Source organism: Temnothorax nylanderi, unplaced genomic scaffold, assembly GCF_030848795.1.
Source record: "Temnothorax nylanderi isolate EJ_2023f unplaced genomic scaffold, tnyl_v1.0 TNYL_tig0072_pilon, whole genome shotgun sequence".
NCBI lineage: Eukaryota > Metazoa > Arthropoda > Insecta > Hymenoptera > Formicidae > Temnothorax > Temnothorax nylanderi.
In genome coordinates this window covers 898,196-910,622 of record NW_027249134.1, presented here as the reverse complement: position 1 = coordinate 910,622, position 12,427 = coordinate 898,196, and the positions used below count along the sequence as shown (strand labels likewise).

At 38.9% G+C, this 12,427-nt stretch overlaps 4 protein-coding genes across 11 annotated transcripts; 1 reads left to right on the top strand and 3 right to left on the bottom strand.

Annotated features, from left to right (window-relative positions):
• Positions 1 to 266: 266 nt before the first annotated feature.
• LOC139774027 (TP53-regulated inhibitor of apoptosis 1-like) lies at positions 267 to 6,712 on the top strand. Of its 2 annotated transcripts, XM_071708965.1 has the most exons (5): positions 267 to 481; positions 581 to 705; positions 958 to 1,080; positions 5,780 to 5,946; positions 6,333 to 6,712. In XM_071708965.1, exons 4-5 carry the CDS (start codon positions 5,800 to 5,802, stop codon positions 6,417 to 6,419), a joined length of 234 nt encoding a protein of 77 aa, XP_071565066.1. In that variant the 5' UTR covers positions 267 to 481; positions 581 to 705; positions 958 to 1,080; positions 5,780 to 5,799; the 3' UTR covers positions 6,420 to 6,712. The 2 variants fall into 2 exon arrangements, with proteins under 2 accessions (XP_071565066.1, XP_071565065.1); XM_071708964.1 differs by lacking the exons at positions 267 to 481; positions 581 to 705; positions 958 to 1,080 and adding an exon at positions 5,445 to 5,609.
• On the bottom strand, positions 1,203 to 5,021 carry LOC139774026 (cytochrome P450 6k1-like). Of its 5 annotated transcripts, none has more exons than XR_011718485.1 (8): positions 4,886 to 5,021; positions 4,561 to 4,819; positions 4,129 to 4,465; positions 3,461 to 3,883; positions 3,086 to 3,279; positions 2,552 to 2,852; positions 2,299 to 2,485; positions 1,203 to 2,069 (listed from the first exon to the last, which is right to left on the bottom strand). XR_011718485.1 is itself a non-coding variant. In XM_071708961.1 (8 exons), exons 3-8 carry the CDS (start codon positions 4,223 to 4,225, stop codon positions 2,031 to 2,033), a joined length of 1,191 nt encoding a protein of 396 aa, XP_071565062.1. In that variant the 5' UTR covers positions 4,226 to 4,465; positions 4,561 to 4,819; positions 4,886 to 5,021; the 3' UTR covers positions 1,203 to 2,030. The 5 variants fall into 5 exon arrangements, 4 of the variants coding, with proteins under 4 accessions (XP_071565062.1, XP_071565060.1, XP_071565061.1 ...); XM_071708961.1 differs by having other exon boundaries at positions 2,299 to 2,435; XM_071708959.1 differs by having other exon boundaries at positions 1,203 to 2,435.
• Positions 6,660 to 10,015, bottom strand: Ssrp (structure specific recognition protein). The gene is made up of 4 exons (XM_071708958.1): positions 9,785 to 10,015; positions 8,958 to 9,455; positions 8,468 to 8,863; positions 6,660 to 8,390 (listed from the first exon to the last, which is right to left on the bottom strand). Exons 1-4 carry the CDS (start codon positions 9,833 to 9,835, stop codon positions 7,122 to 7,124), a joined length of 2,214 nt encoding a protein of 737 aa, XP_071565059.1. The 5' UTR covers positions 9,836 to 10,015; the 3' UTR covers positions 6,660 to 7,121.
• Positions 10,016 to 10,357: 342 nt separating this feature from the next.
• LOC139774024 (uncharacterized) lies at positions 10,358 to 12,101 on the bottom strand. 3 transcript variants are annotated; one of them, XM_071708957.1, is made up of 3 exons: positions 11,937 to 12,101; positions 11,707 to 11,812; positions 10,358 to 11,629 (listed from the first exon to the last, which is right to left on the bottom strand). In XM_071708957.1, the coding sequence occupies exons 2-3, from the start codon at positions 11,809 to 11,811 to the stop codon at positions 10,814 to 10,816; spliced, it is 921 nt and encodes a 306-aa protein (XP_071565058.1). In that variant the 5' UTR covers position 11,812; positions 11,937 to 12,101; the 3' UTR covers positions 10,358 to 10,813. The 3 variants fall into 3 exon arrangements, with proteins under 3 accessions (XP_071565058.1, XP_071565057.1, XP_071565056.1); XM_071708956.1 differs by having other exon boundaries at positions 11,707 to 11,816; positions 11,937 to 12,100; XM_071708955.1 differs by having other exon boundaries at positions 11,707 to 12,101.
• Positions 12,102 to 12,427: the final 326 nt, after the last annotated feature.

The following is a 12,427-nucleotide window of genomic DNA, read 5'->3' as shown; positions in this document are numbered from 1 at the left end:
CCGCCCCGGGGAAGGGGGAGTCTTCCTCCCGAAAGGGGGGTCACTGGTCACTCAAACCCCGGAAGAATGGAGGCACTCCCCGACCAGTGGTGCTCCCCGATCGGTGGCACAGCCACCGTGACTGGTTGCCACTGCTGACGGGTTGCCTCCAGGACGTCGTGGGGATTCCAGTGATGGAAGATTTCCACCACGTAAAACAAAAAAAAAAAAAAAAGGGACTTAGTTAAAACGTAGGTAGGGAATAATTTTTAATTCCTTTCAGCAATTACATTTCCATTAAGCGAGAAAAGTCAAGAAACATTTTGACTATATTGCAAAAACGTTGTAAAATTAATGCAATATAGCTGAAATGCTTCTTGATTTTTCTTGCTTAAGGGATGAAGTCACACTGCATTGCCACGAGTCTCAATGTGGCTCGAGACTCCTATCTGACCCGGAGGTGGAGGTGGATTTTGCGGCCGGAACAGCATGAAAGAAAGTGGTGAGTGTAATTGATTTTCACGTACTATGTCACTTATGTCCAAAAATTTTCTATCTCTTCTGTCTTTACTTAATCGAATCGTTCATTTGAATGTTTCAGAAAATAACGACGCAGAAGGTGACATCGGAGCAGCGAGGGAATCCTGCGTAGCTGACATTCCGAGCACTCTGAGAGGAGGAGGAGGCCTAGGATAGGCATCGGGCATCGGCGTACCAACACTTCTGGTAAGTGTTACTTTTTATTTTTTTTTAAGATATAGAATCCCTCTTTGTGCTTATTCAGTTCTTACATTAAACCGTGTTTCGGAATTTAAATTAGTAAAAAGAAATATTTTGAAAAATTTGATTCAAGTTGATTCTAACGTAGAAACCTTTTTCGAAGAAGTAATTTAAAATATAATATTACTCTGAATAACGAATAAGATGTTCGATTCGCGTGACACGTATTTAATCGATTCGATTATTTTTATGTTACAGAAAATGTCCACGCGGGAAGGAGCAACGTTGCTTCGCATCGAGGGAACACGAGGGACATCCCGAGCAGCCTGAGAGGAGGTGGAGGCCAGGGAGAGGCATCAGGCGCCGGCGGAACAACATGCGGTAAATATAATTGGTTTATATATATTGTGTTTCGCGGAAAGTTTAATTAATCGGTTTTTCAATCGAATAGTAGGTTTACCATTTGCGGTTAGGAAATATAAATAATGTTCTCTTCTCATAAATATTTGATCACGACTATTTATTATACTGTATTTTTGTCCTCGCGTTATTATTTGTTTTTCAGTTCTGTCCAAGGTCTCGTCTGTAATCGTAAGTTCATTGAATGTTGTGTCTATATCTTCTTCACTGTCGCTGTCTCCTTCTTCCTCACTTCGTTCTACCTCCTCTTCTTCCTCGGAGTCGCCATCGTCAGTAACTTGATCTTCCTGGTCGTCTTTCGGTTTGTCGTCGTTGGTTCTTTCCTCTGTAATTTTCGTGTGGTCCTCGCAATAATTTACATGCGTAGGCTTATTTTGATAAATCTCATAATTTTCACAATCTCCTGTTAAACTATTTAGTATTTCTAAAAGATTAGATGGTACAGTTATTTGTGAATTTAAAGTATTTATATTTTCATTGTCGCTAATTAAAGAATTCATGTCATTGTTGTTAATGTTTTCTAAGGATGTTTCTATTTCAAGTGTTTCGTTTTGAGTGTTATTTATAATGTTTGACGATTCTAAAGGTGAAGATTCAGTATTATTTATCTGATTTATTGGATCATTGTGCATTTCTAAAGATTCATTATTATTTATCTGATTTATTGAATTATTGTGTATTTCTGCATGGACTATGTGTTCAATAAACGGCGGTTCTTCTAATTTTTTCTTAGTAAAAGGTATGCTTTCTCCTTCCGATTTCTCTGCATTACGTGTTTGCATTCCTGTAACTACCGGCTCTGGTTCTTCTATCATCATTCCCCTTCTTGGCGAAACTGGCAAAGGTTTAGGATTAGCATTTCTTTGTCTTGCTTCATCATCTTCTGGGCACTCTTCTATTAATTTTTATATTTAATCATACAGATTTCTTATCAAAACACTGATTGCGTCCTTAAAGTAAAAGGATAATTGTATATTTATTTTAACTAAAAACGTATTTTGTTCTAAATAACATTAGTATTAACCCTTTAGGGGCCACACATCGATCCCGTTCGTCCCTGATGAAAGTTTTTTACTTTCTTTTAGTTTTTTTATTTTTTTTAGTTTTCTTTTTTGACTGTACATAATTATGTACACAGCCCGCTAAAGGGTTAATTTTCTGGACCTTGAGATATAATACATTGTTTAATGGCACTGTCATGGGTCCTCTTGGATCAATTTTTACTGGTATCGAAGTTTTCTCGCACCGTGTCACCTTGTATTTACTCAATATTATAAGCAGGACTAACCTCGTTTGAACAAGTCCGAATTTCTCGGCTACAAAATATATAAGTGTATGTAGTCTATATTATGTTGATGAAGAAGAACTAAAGAAATATGTATTAATATCTTAATGTAGGATATAGAGATTATATTAAAATCGATTTTCTTACCCATACAAAAACGTTCGCCTCTTCCGAATGGGATATAGACGTCTTCCGGTATGTTACGTTTGTTCCTCTCGTTAAATCGCTCCGGATCAAATATATTAGGATTGCGGAAATATTTTGAATCATAGTGTAGGCCAAGTAACGAAACGTAAACCGGCGTACCCTCCTCAATTACGAGATTGTGCTCCGGCACTTCATAATTTTTCTTAGCCATGTAATTTAGGAATCCCAATGGCGGGTACATTCTCAAAGTTTCTGAGACCACCATATCGAGATACGGTAATGACAGTGAGTTTGGCTCCATCTGGTAATAATAAACAAGGTATAAAAATAATTTTTCATTCAAATTATAATTACAAATAGTCAAATAAGACTTTATCTTGATTTTTAGTTCATTTTCTGTGACTTAAAATATAATTTCTTTGCATTATAAGCCATAAATGTATATACAATTAAATTTAAAAATATATATCACTAAAAATAATTTACAAAAATAAAAAAATTACGAAAGAGACTCAGCGGATGATAGTCGCATACCATGCTATGTGTAACTCTTCCATTGGATTTCTTCAGTACCTCGAGTATTTCATTTCTTAGAGTGTTCTGAATTTTAGGTTGCAATGCGAGTTCATACAACGCGAAGGCCACAGTCGTTGAGATGGTTTCAAAACCAAATAAGAAGAAACTAGATGCTTGTGCCAAAAGATCATCTTCTTCGACATGTTCAAGTCCTGAAATTTAATTTATCTATAAAGTTCTAAAAGCTTTTGATACTTGCCGTGAATAAATTCGTTTCTCATGATTATTGATCAAACATGACGGTTACTCTGATTTTGTTATCGCAAGCCGTTATGTTACACATCTTTATTTATTCTTTTATATAAATTATGTCAACGTAATTATTTGGCTTACTGAAATTTTCAATGTATCTCCATCCAGGATCATTCCACTTGATGTCGACTAGAATATCGATGAGGTCGTATCTCTTATAATGGCGCGGGTGAGGATACGGAGGATACTCAGATTCGTCCCATTCCGATATATAACTACGGCGATCCAGCATTGTCTCCCAGAAAATTTTGCGCATAAAATCGGTTGTCTTCTTACCAAACACTTTTAGTTTAAGAAAACGAGTTAGATTTGGTAGGAAGAATATTGCGAGCATCTTCCAGGTGCGCCTATAATTATTTTCTAACATCGTTTTGGCATGTCTGCTATAATCGGAGTCTGGATTTTGAAACGTGTTCACGTCATCGCGTCCAAAAACAATGCTCCATATCACATCCATGGTAAATTTTGTACTTACGTCCATTACGTCTATTATTTGTCCATTACCTGCCGGCAATGTTATCAGTTGATTAAATCTGTTTAGCCTGCAGATATTATACTGATTTTCGCATTTTTTACTATATTAGAAGAGGACAAGCAAACATCTACGTGTGCATTAGAGTAACATAAAATATCTTAATACTACAAAAATTTTACAGATGATTGTAATTATAGTCACAGTCTTTATCCTGTTTTCTCGTCTTTTTACATTTCTTAATTTCAAGGATTACTTAATATACCCTCCAACTTACCATTTAATTCCAATGAGTCAAGATATTCAACTAAATGCTTTCCGCATTTCGGGTCAAATGCATACATCTGTACATCATCGTTAAAAAAAAATTGCATTATTTTGTCTTTCCATTTAAAGTGATCTTCTCTCGTGAAGAAGAGATTGGCGTAACCAATACGATCCTTTGGATCGGCCGAGGAGTATCGATTGTCAAAATTAGAATCTGCTGTGAGGACGTGCCGAATGACTTTGCGATCGCGAAGCAACAAGAAGGGCTTGTTAAAAATGTAGAGACCTATATAAGGTACATCCTTCTTTCGCTCGTAGAGTTCTTTTAAAAAGTATGATGGGGATTTCTTCAGGAAAAAAAAAAGTTACACTTTTATTAACTCGATCACAGTAAAAACAAAGTAACACTAAATATGCATTATAAAGAAATATATAACTTTACCTTTTATTTGAACCTTGAAGATTTTGTAAAACAGGTGCAACCGTGTAACATAAATTATAAAGGAATATATATCAAAACATATTCCTTTATAATACGCAGATAAGAACAGGTGACGAAGAAAAACCACCGAGATTTCTGTTCTGCGCAAATACTTGCTCGCGCTTCTTTCTTCTTAATTGCAACAATTGGTTTCTACGTTCATCTTTCCGAAGATTCTTCTCAAAATGCTTAGATGACTTTCCGATAACATTCTGTTTATCTATGCAAGAAAAATAAGATATAAATCCTCTTTATAGCGTTTTTCACTGGCAGAGCTGGTACGCACTCAGTGCACGTTAAAGCTGTTGTACACTGATTTAATCTCTAATATTCAAAGTAAAATGCAAATATTTCGACTGATAAAATCAAGGGAACCACCATTTGATCTTTTCGCGATTTTCTGCCGATGTTAAGGCCCGTATTCATAGCCAGTTTTATAGATGTTAGCCTTAAATTGATAGAAATAAACCTTAAGTCGTAGGCAAATAAACCAATCTTCGATTACTTTAATGTGAGATAATTTTTCGGTTTTTTTCGTTTTTAAGACTAATAATAAACCAACAAACGCTAAAATTAGACCAACAATCATCAGCAAACGATTACGCATCGATTAGGCTTTTTTTTAATTAAAAATAAAATTTTTCCGGCTAACTTAAGGCTAATTTTTCTTTTTTAATTTAAACAAAAATTAAGAACCAACAAACGTTCTAATTAGGCCAACAATCACCAACAAACGACCAACAAACGATTAAAAAAAAAAAATTAATAAAGTCGAAGTTGACCGGCTAACTTACGGGAGGTACGTTATTGCGTGCGACGAGCCCGATTTGTCGCGAGTTGTGCGGATTCATCGTCCCTGCTCTGGGCGCTGGATTCTATGATGAGAGTGTTCGATAACCTGCGATAACAGGTTATCTGATCGACGTCATATCGCCGACAGTCGGCACGATTCGGAAGTCTCTCCTCTGTCGTTGAGGTCCAGGTACCTTCAGTTGTCCTCGCCGCTGCAGGTGAGTGCCGCCGAACTACAGTAAACTCCGTTGCCGCGAATTTTAGGTTAGGGCGCTCCCTGCGCCCGCGACCTTCACCGTTGCCTCTTGCTCGTTGTCACTTATTAAATTCTTGGTGAATTCCTCTCGTTGAATGGACGACGAATCTGACTTTTAAATATTGATTTCAGAATCGTACGGACGCTAATTCATGAACAGCATAGGCGAGGCATGCAACGATCTGAAGCAACAGTACGACGCCTGCTTTCACACGTGGTTCTCCGAGAAATTCTTGAAAGGTGACACGAGCGACAGCACATGCTCGCACTTATTCAAAATGTATCAGCAGTGTGTCAAGGTAATTAAAGCGGGATTGTAATCCTTAGGAAATCCGCAAGTGTATAACGCATGAAAAGGGGGAGAGAGCGAGGGTGTAAAATAGCGAGGGTGCAACATGGAGGCTTGCAGTGAGTTGAAACAGAAGTACGACGCCTGTTTCAACAGTTGGTTCTCCGAAAACTTTTTAAAGGGGGATACCAACGATTCGATGTGCGCTCCCATGCTTAAAGTCTATAAAGATTGCGTAGCGGTAAGTTCTGAGAGGCTCTCCCTTCTCGCGGGGGGGTCAGATCGCGATAAGCTGCCGATATCGTTCGGAGAAACATTTTATTAAAAAAAAAAAAAAAAAAAACCTTCGAGTGAAGGAGCTAGCGACGTCAGTAATTCTGCGCTTTCATGTTTTAGAAAGCCATGAAGGAGCACCATATTGAACTGAAAGATATGGAAACGAATTATTTGGAAACCGAGAAGGAGAAGCCGCCACACAGTTGACATAAAGACGTTTGCACGTTCACATCTGGGTCCTACGTAGCTTTTTCACGGATAATCGGCAACGCAAACAGTGCAACTTTGGACGTCATTCCTACTTCTTATGGATGAACAATTTAAAATTAACTGAACTATAGTTAATTGATAGTTAAATGTTGTCAACTAGCCGCTGCACTATTGTTGCCGAACATTCTACACACTTGTAACATTAAACATTTAATTGTTGTAACAAGAGAAACTATGTACATATAATGTCTGTGTATTATCTACACGTAATATATACATGTCACACTTAATAGCAAATTTAATTAGTTCTGTAATTTTAACATTCTTTATTATATGATATCTTGGATTTTTCTTCAAAGACCTACACTTTGTGCAGACAAAACTGTATAGAATAACTTCAATTGTTGTAAATCAAATAGTCACTGGATAACGTAAAAATAAATAATTTACAGAGCTAGTAAATAGCTGAAGAATTTTTACATATCTTTTCGTTGGAAAAAGAGTGAAAGAAATACGTTTGCTCAAAGCAAAAAAAAAGCAGAGCAAAAATATTCAACGACGGCAATAAGCTGTTATTTGTTTTCACAGCATTCAGATCTTATAACTTTCTAATATCAGTCCGTTTTAAATATAAAAATGTAATTTATTTTCGTTATATAAATTGACGAAGAAGACACCTTTTGAATTCTGTAGTATTTATTAATCACTGTTTTTGGATTCTGCGTCAGACGAGGATGGAGTACTCTCTATGGGTTCTTCCGCATCGCTTTCATCCGACTGATCGCGTTTTCCCTTTTTCGTCGTTTTTTTCCCAGCATCCTCCGCTGGCCTCTTCTCAGGTTTTTTCTTCTTATCCTTCTCGTCTTCGCTTTCATTGTCGGAACGCTTCTTTTCGGACTTCTTGCTCTCATCGCTACTACTATCGTCGTCGCTAATATACTCTTTGCTCTTGAAAGAGGTACCACTCATTAGCTTGCTAGGCGACTCTTTCTTAGTTTCCTTCTTCTCCTCCTTCTTCTTCTCTGTCTTCTTTTCTTTATCTTTATCTTTAGTTTTACCGCCCCCGCTCGCTTCGTATTCTTTCATCGATGCCGCATATTCCTTCTTAGCCTTGGCCGCCTTTGCCTCCCATTCAGATTTGTCCTTAAGCTCTCGCCACATCTCGCCTCCCTTTTTCGCAATTTCCGTCACGACTATTCCCGGATTGTCCGCCTTGATACCGTCGCGTGCGCTATTCAGCCACAGCATAAACGCCGTCGGAGGCCTCTTCGGTTTGTTCGCGTCCCTCTCCTTCTTCGGCTTCCTCTGCTTTCGCGGCTTCTCCGACACCGTTTTTGCTGACTTGGATTTCTTCTCCTTCTTCTCTTTCTTCTCCTTTTTGTGACTAGCCGCAGATGCGTCTGAATCCTCGCTCTCAGAACTATTAGGATTACTGTCATATTCCTCGGCGACATCGCTTTCATCTTGATTCGGATTAAAGTCCTCATCGGTCGAGCCTTCCTCAGAATCTTGATTCTCCTCGCCGTCGCGTTCCTGTGCCTCCGCCTTGACTCGCGCCAAGTAAGCGTCCGGTTCGTCCTCCTGATCGCTGTCACCGAAGTCCTCGTCGTAATTGACTTTGTCGCTCTTGCCGCGGTTTTTGACACGCAATTTCTTTACTGTGATAAAGTCGAACAGTTTACCATATTCTTCCTTCTCAATGCTGCTAAATGTGTGCACCACTCCGCTCGTAAGCTCGATTTCAAAGTCAAAAGATCTAGTCGATCCGCCACCACGCGCAAAGTTTACTGAGGCTATCTCTTCGAAACGAATATGTATTGGAGGTTTGTGCACGTACATAAAACCTCGTTCGAGCGGATATATATATCCTGCCGCAGCTTTAAAGGAGCAACTAATGGCGGGTGTCCCAGTGTGACCAGTGAAATGCCCAGGGCCAGTCAACTTTCGATTAATGATCACCTTCATCACCTGTGGACAAATAATTTCGCATAAAGATAAAAATATAAACACTAGAAGTTTTCTTTCTCTTTTGTTTTTGTACTAACCTTGCCGAGCACTTCGTACGTTGGTCCCGATAATTCTTTAGTCAGCTTATCTTCGTACTTGTCCTTTAATTCCTTCTCAGTAAACGGTAATTCAATCGAAGTTTCCTCTTCCTGATTGAAGAGGAGTACTAAGTAGTGATACCGCGTTTGGCCTTGTTTGATAGGGGGATCTAGGCTCACGACGAAGAACATTTGCCGATTATCCTTGTGCGGAAGTAAAAAGAGTCTCAGTACAGTGGACATGGGTATTTTGTAGTCGAAGGTTTTGCCGTGCAGTTGAAAGAAGGACTGGAAGATCTTGATGTCGTAACGACCACGCGGCGTTAGACAGTGAATCTCCCTGAATATAGCAATCGCGTCGCCGCTCACACTGATCACTGATGCCTTATCCATCACCTGTCGTAATCAAGAAATGTATCAGTCTTCTGTTTTCAGTTTTAAGTCCGCAAATATATTCACGTGCATATGTACAGTCTAAATCCTCCCTCACCTGTTGATGGAACGCCTCGACGGGATCTTGATCGGCGCTGTCACTAACGGGAATGTGAAACCTCATCTCCATCAGACTGACCGGAGCGTCGTCATTCTGATGGAACTCCAATGTCACCTCATTCTTTCCCGTGTTACACTGCGACACGTCGTACAAGGGTATTTCGAAAGCGGTGTGATGACCGACGTCGAAGCTCAAGACAGATCCGTTGAACTTTGCGGTGCCCCAGTTCCAGCCCTTCAAACTCAGCTCCTTCTCCAACATGTCCTTCTTATAATTGATGGAGAAGAACTTAGCAATCTTCTCCTGATCGGCCTCCTTGAAGCCTTTGAAGCGATGCAGAGTGCCATTTTTCAGAAAGATACGCAAGCCCCAGGTCCCAATGAACTTCTGGTAGTTCACCATCTCCATATCGGAGGCGGAGATCTGTTCGACCTTTCCCGTCTTTTGATTCTTGAAGATCAAGTGCTGATCGGTTAGCTTTAGCCTGCCCGGCGTCTAGCAATAATAGAAAACGATTCATCGATTATATTATATATAATCACTCGAGAGATTCTCACATAATTATCTGTACACTAGAAAAATCTATTTTTAATTACATGACATAATAAAAAGGCAAAATTGATAATTCCATCATCTTCAAAGCGTATTTTTAGCAAAGCTAAAATCGTAGCTGAACGATTGAAGATATTGGCAAATTTCGTGCAATTGGAAGACAGATTGCCATTCAAAATAGTTCAGAAACATGGTGTTTCGCTTATCGATGAGGATTAAATCAATTGCGCGACATTATTTAAATTGTTTTGAAAGCCGACGAGGACTCTTACCATAGCGCCCTTAACCTCGGCGAAGATGTCCGGATATTCTAGGAAATCCATCCTGAGGAATTGCCCGAGAGCCTTATTCGATTAATCTAACGACGACCGATATCCTGGAAAATCGCGCAAACCACTCTCTCCGAACGGCAGATGCGCAATAACGAATCGGACATGTGTTGTTTTCTACTGACGAGAGTGACGAGATTACAACACAAAACGCGGCAACGTTAATTGGGAAAAGATGGCGGCTGAGGTTGGGGGGGAGCAGCAGAAGCACGCCGCCAAATCAAACGCGATTGGCCATCAAATAGAGATTTTCGCAAAGTTCCCGAAAGTTTCTCCGTTTGCTAACCAATCGTGCGACGTTTTCCTCTTGTATTGAAGTTAGCAGTCAGCCAGTCCAAATTCATCCAAATTGACCGCCGTGTTCAAAGACCGGGATAACTTTCTTTTTCAGGAAGTTTATTATAAATAAATATGTTTTCAGAGCAGTTAGGACACTTCAGCGAAATCGAATTAAAATGTTAGAAACCAAACGTGAAGCGTCGCGGCGTACTTAATCTTAAAATAAAATGAGATGCATAAATATCAATTATTTAGTAAAGTAATAGTATACATTCTTTTTCTTATTTAAAATTTAAGATTGTATATATATCTTGAGATCAAGTAAAATTATCACACTTGACCGGTTTTCTTCCGTTCTTCAAAGCTGAAATAACTTCCTGTAAATATTGAAGTTTTGGTATAAGCAGATTAATTATTACGTTGTTAAAAGCACAATCAAAAAGGTATAAATGAGAGGTATAAAAAAAGATATAAATGTAATAACAAAATATCCTGTTTCTTAAAACAGAATATTCTCGTTTTTTTTTTTAAGCAATGCTTTAATACAATTAAATGTTATTCTATTATCACAATTCATAGAGAGATCAGTTGCAATTTACAATCTGATCTCTTTTGTCATGTCTTTCAGTCTCTGTTTAATATAAATCTAAGCAATACAATCTAATGCATTTAATAAATGTAATGTTAGTGTCGTCAGTTCATTAACAAACTTTTTAACCAATCATCAGGCTGGCATATGTCTACAGGCTGGCTTTCACTGTTCAAAATGTCTTCCAATAATGCCTCTATGTCACTATTACGTTTATTCTCTTCGTTCGTTGCACTTGCGCTATTTGTAATATTTATATCGATCAGCGTTTTCATAGGTTCCGATAATGTCTCTGGACCAAAATTCGTTTCCACGCCGCTCGCTGTAGCGTCCGATTGCAGCTTGCCACTTTCACTCGGTTCGCCTCTGGTCTTACACTGCGTATTTAAATCGAACTGCGCGCACGTGTTGTCAGACACGTCGAAATTCTTGGAAAAATCCATTATGCTCGCGTCCACGAGCGAATGCTCTTGTTCCTGTATTTTTCTATTGTCGCAATGTTCACTGTGCGCGACATTAGAAAAGATTGTAAGATTAATATTGGTCTTTTCGATGTTGGTGATCTTGGGCAGTGATCTAAAAATATTAACGCCCGCAATCTGTTCATTCGTAATGCCTCTATTTTCTTCAGTAGAATTAATGCTTCCCAATTCTGGTGATTCTTTCGAGGCAATGTAATCGCACTGGGGCAACGTTCCAACTTTATCTTCCGCCGGAGGATTGGGTGAATATTCGGTGCTCGCAATCTCGGTCGACTCTTTGGAGAGCTCTCCCCCGGGGGTTACAGGTGGTGTGTAGAGCGAAAGCTCCATCAGCGCGGGCATGTCCTCTTTGGCGAAACTTAATTCTTCGTCCCAGTTGCAGGAGAGGGCTGGCCTAGGGAAGAATTTTAACTCCTCGTAACCGATCGGCCAGACGCACTGAAATACGAGAAGAACTGTGTGAGTGCGGATGCAAAGAAAGTATACAAAAAGAAAAAGGAACAAGATTTGTTTACTTGGTCCGACTCGCAGGAGAACATCGCTTCTTCTAGGTTGACCTGAAATACCTTGACTCTTCTCTTAATGCCATTCTTCGCGCACAACGGACAGAATTTCTCCATCCTAGCTGTAATAATCGCGGCCATTAGTTCATTTCAAACGAAAACAGGCTCGATGGGGCGGTGTAAACAATGAATCGTGCAGCTTTGCGTACGAACTTCGTGATCGCAAAATAAAATAAACGTACGTTCTGTAGCTAATTAAGCGCGACTAATAACACGCTTCGGATGTTTTACATAATTGAGTATTGCAACGTTTATAACTATGTTTTCGTCAACAGCGTGCTCTCGAGCCGCTAAACGCGAATAACCTACGAAACGCCGGCATTTCTTGCCGAAGCAAAAAAAAAAAGAGAAACAAAGTCCATCCTTAGCGAGGATCAAAACCGCAACTCGAGAGATAATTCGGATCGTCGGTAACTCAGAGAGACCCTAAAATTCATTATGTTGCATTCAAATTTTCGGAAAGAAGAGAAGAAAAATTAATTGTCAAATATTTTAGAAAATGCTACGTCGAATATCGTGTTTAGATTTTTAAATAATTACATGTATTTGTTCAATATTCTTTACGTTTCATTTGCAGTTTATTTTGGTCTTTTTGATAACTTTTATTCGAAAAATTTACGCATCTATCAAGTTTCATGAATTCTTCGAATGCCAAATTGATTTAAAATATCAT

Bases quoted from the DNA above. Each gene is read 5' to 3' on its own strand.
- LOC139774026 (XM_071708959.1), bottom strand. From the start codon at position 4,225: ATGCAATTTTTTTTTAACGATGATGTACAGATGTATGCATTTGACCCG. The intron at 3,280-3,460 runs GTAAGCCAAATA...ATTAAATTTCAG, and splicing joins GAGATACATTGAAAATTTCA to GACTTGAACATGTCGAAGAA. The intron at 2,436-2,551 runs GTAAGAAAATCG...TATATTTTGTAG, and splicing joins AGGCGAACGTTTTTGTATGG to CCGAGAAATTCGGACTTGTT.
- LOC139774027 (XM_071708965.1), top strand. From the start codon at position 5,800: ATGAACAGCATAGGCGAGGCATGCAACGATCTGAAGCAACAGTACGAC. The intron at 5,947-6,332 runs GTAATTAAAGCG...TTCATGTTTTAG, and splicing joins TGTATCAGCAGTGTGTCAAG to AAAGCCATGAAGGAGCACCA.
- Ssrp (XM_071708958.1), bottom strand. From the start codon at position 9,835: ATGGATTTCCTAGAATATCCGGACATCTTCGCCGAGGTTAAGGGCGCT. The intron at 9,456-9,784 runs GTAAGAGTCCTC...TATTATTGCTAG, and splicing joins CCGAGGTTAAGGGCGCTATG to ACGCCGGGCAGGCTAAAGCT. The intron at 8,864-8,957 runs GTGAGGGAGGAT...TGATTACGACAG, and splicing joins TCGAGGCGTTCCATCAACAG to GTGATGGATAAGGCATCAGT.
- LOC139774024 (XM_071708955.1), bottom strand. From the start codon at position 11,835: ATGGCCGCGATTATTACAGCTAGGATGGAGAAATTCTGTCCGTTGTGC. The intron at 11,630-11,706 runs GTAAACAAATCT...CTCGTATTTCAG, and splicing joins TCTCCTGCGAGTCGGACCAA to TGCGTCTGGCCGATCGGTTA.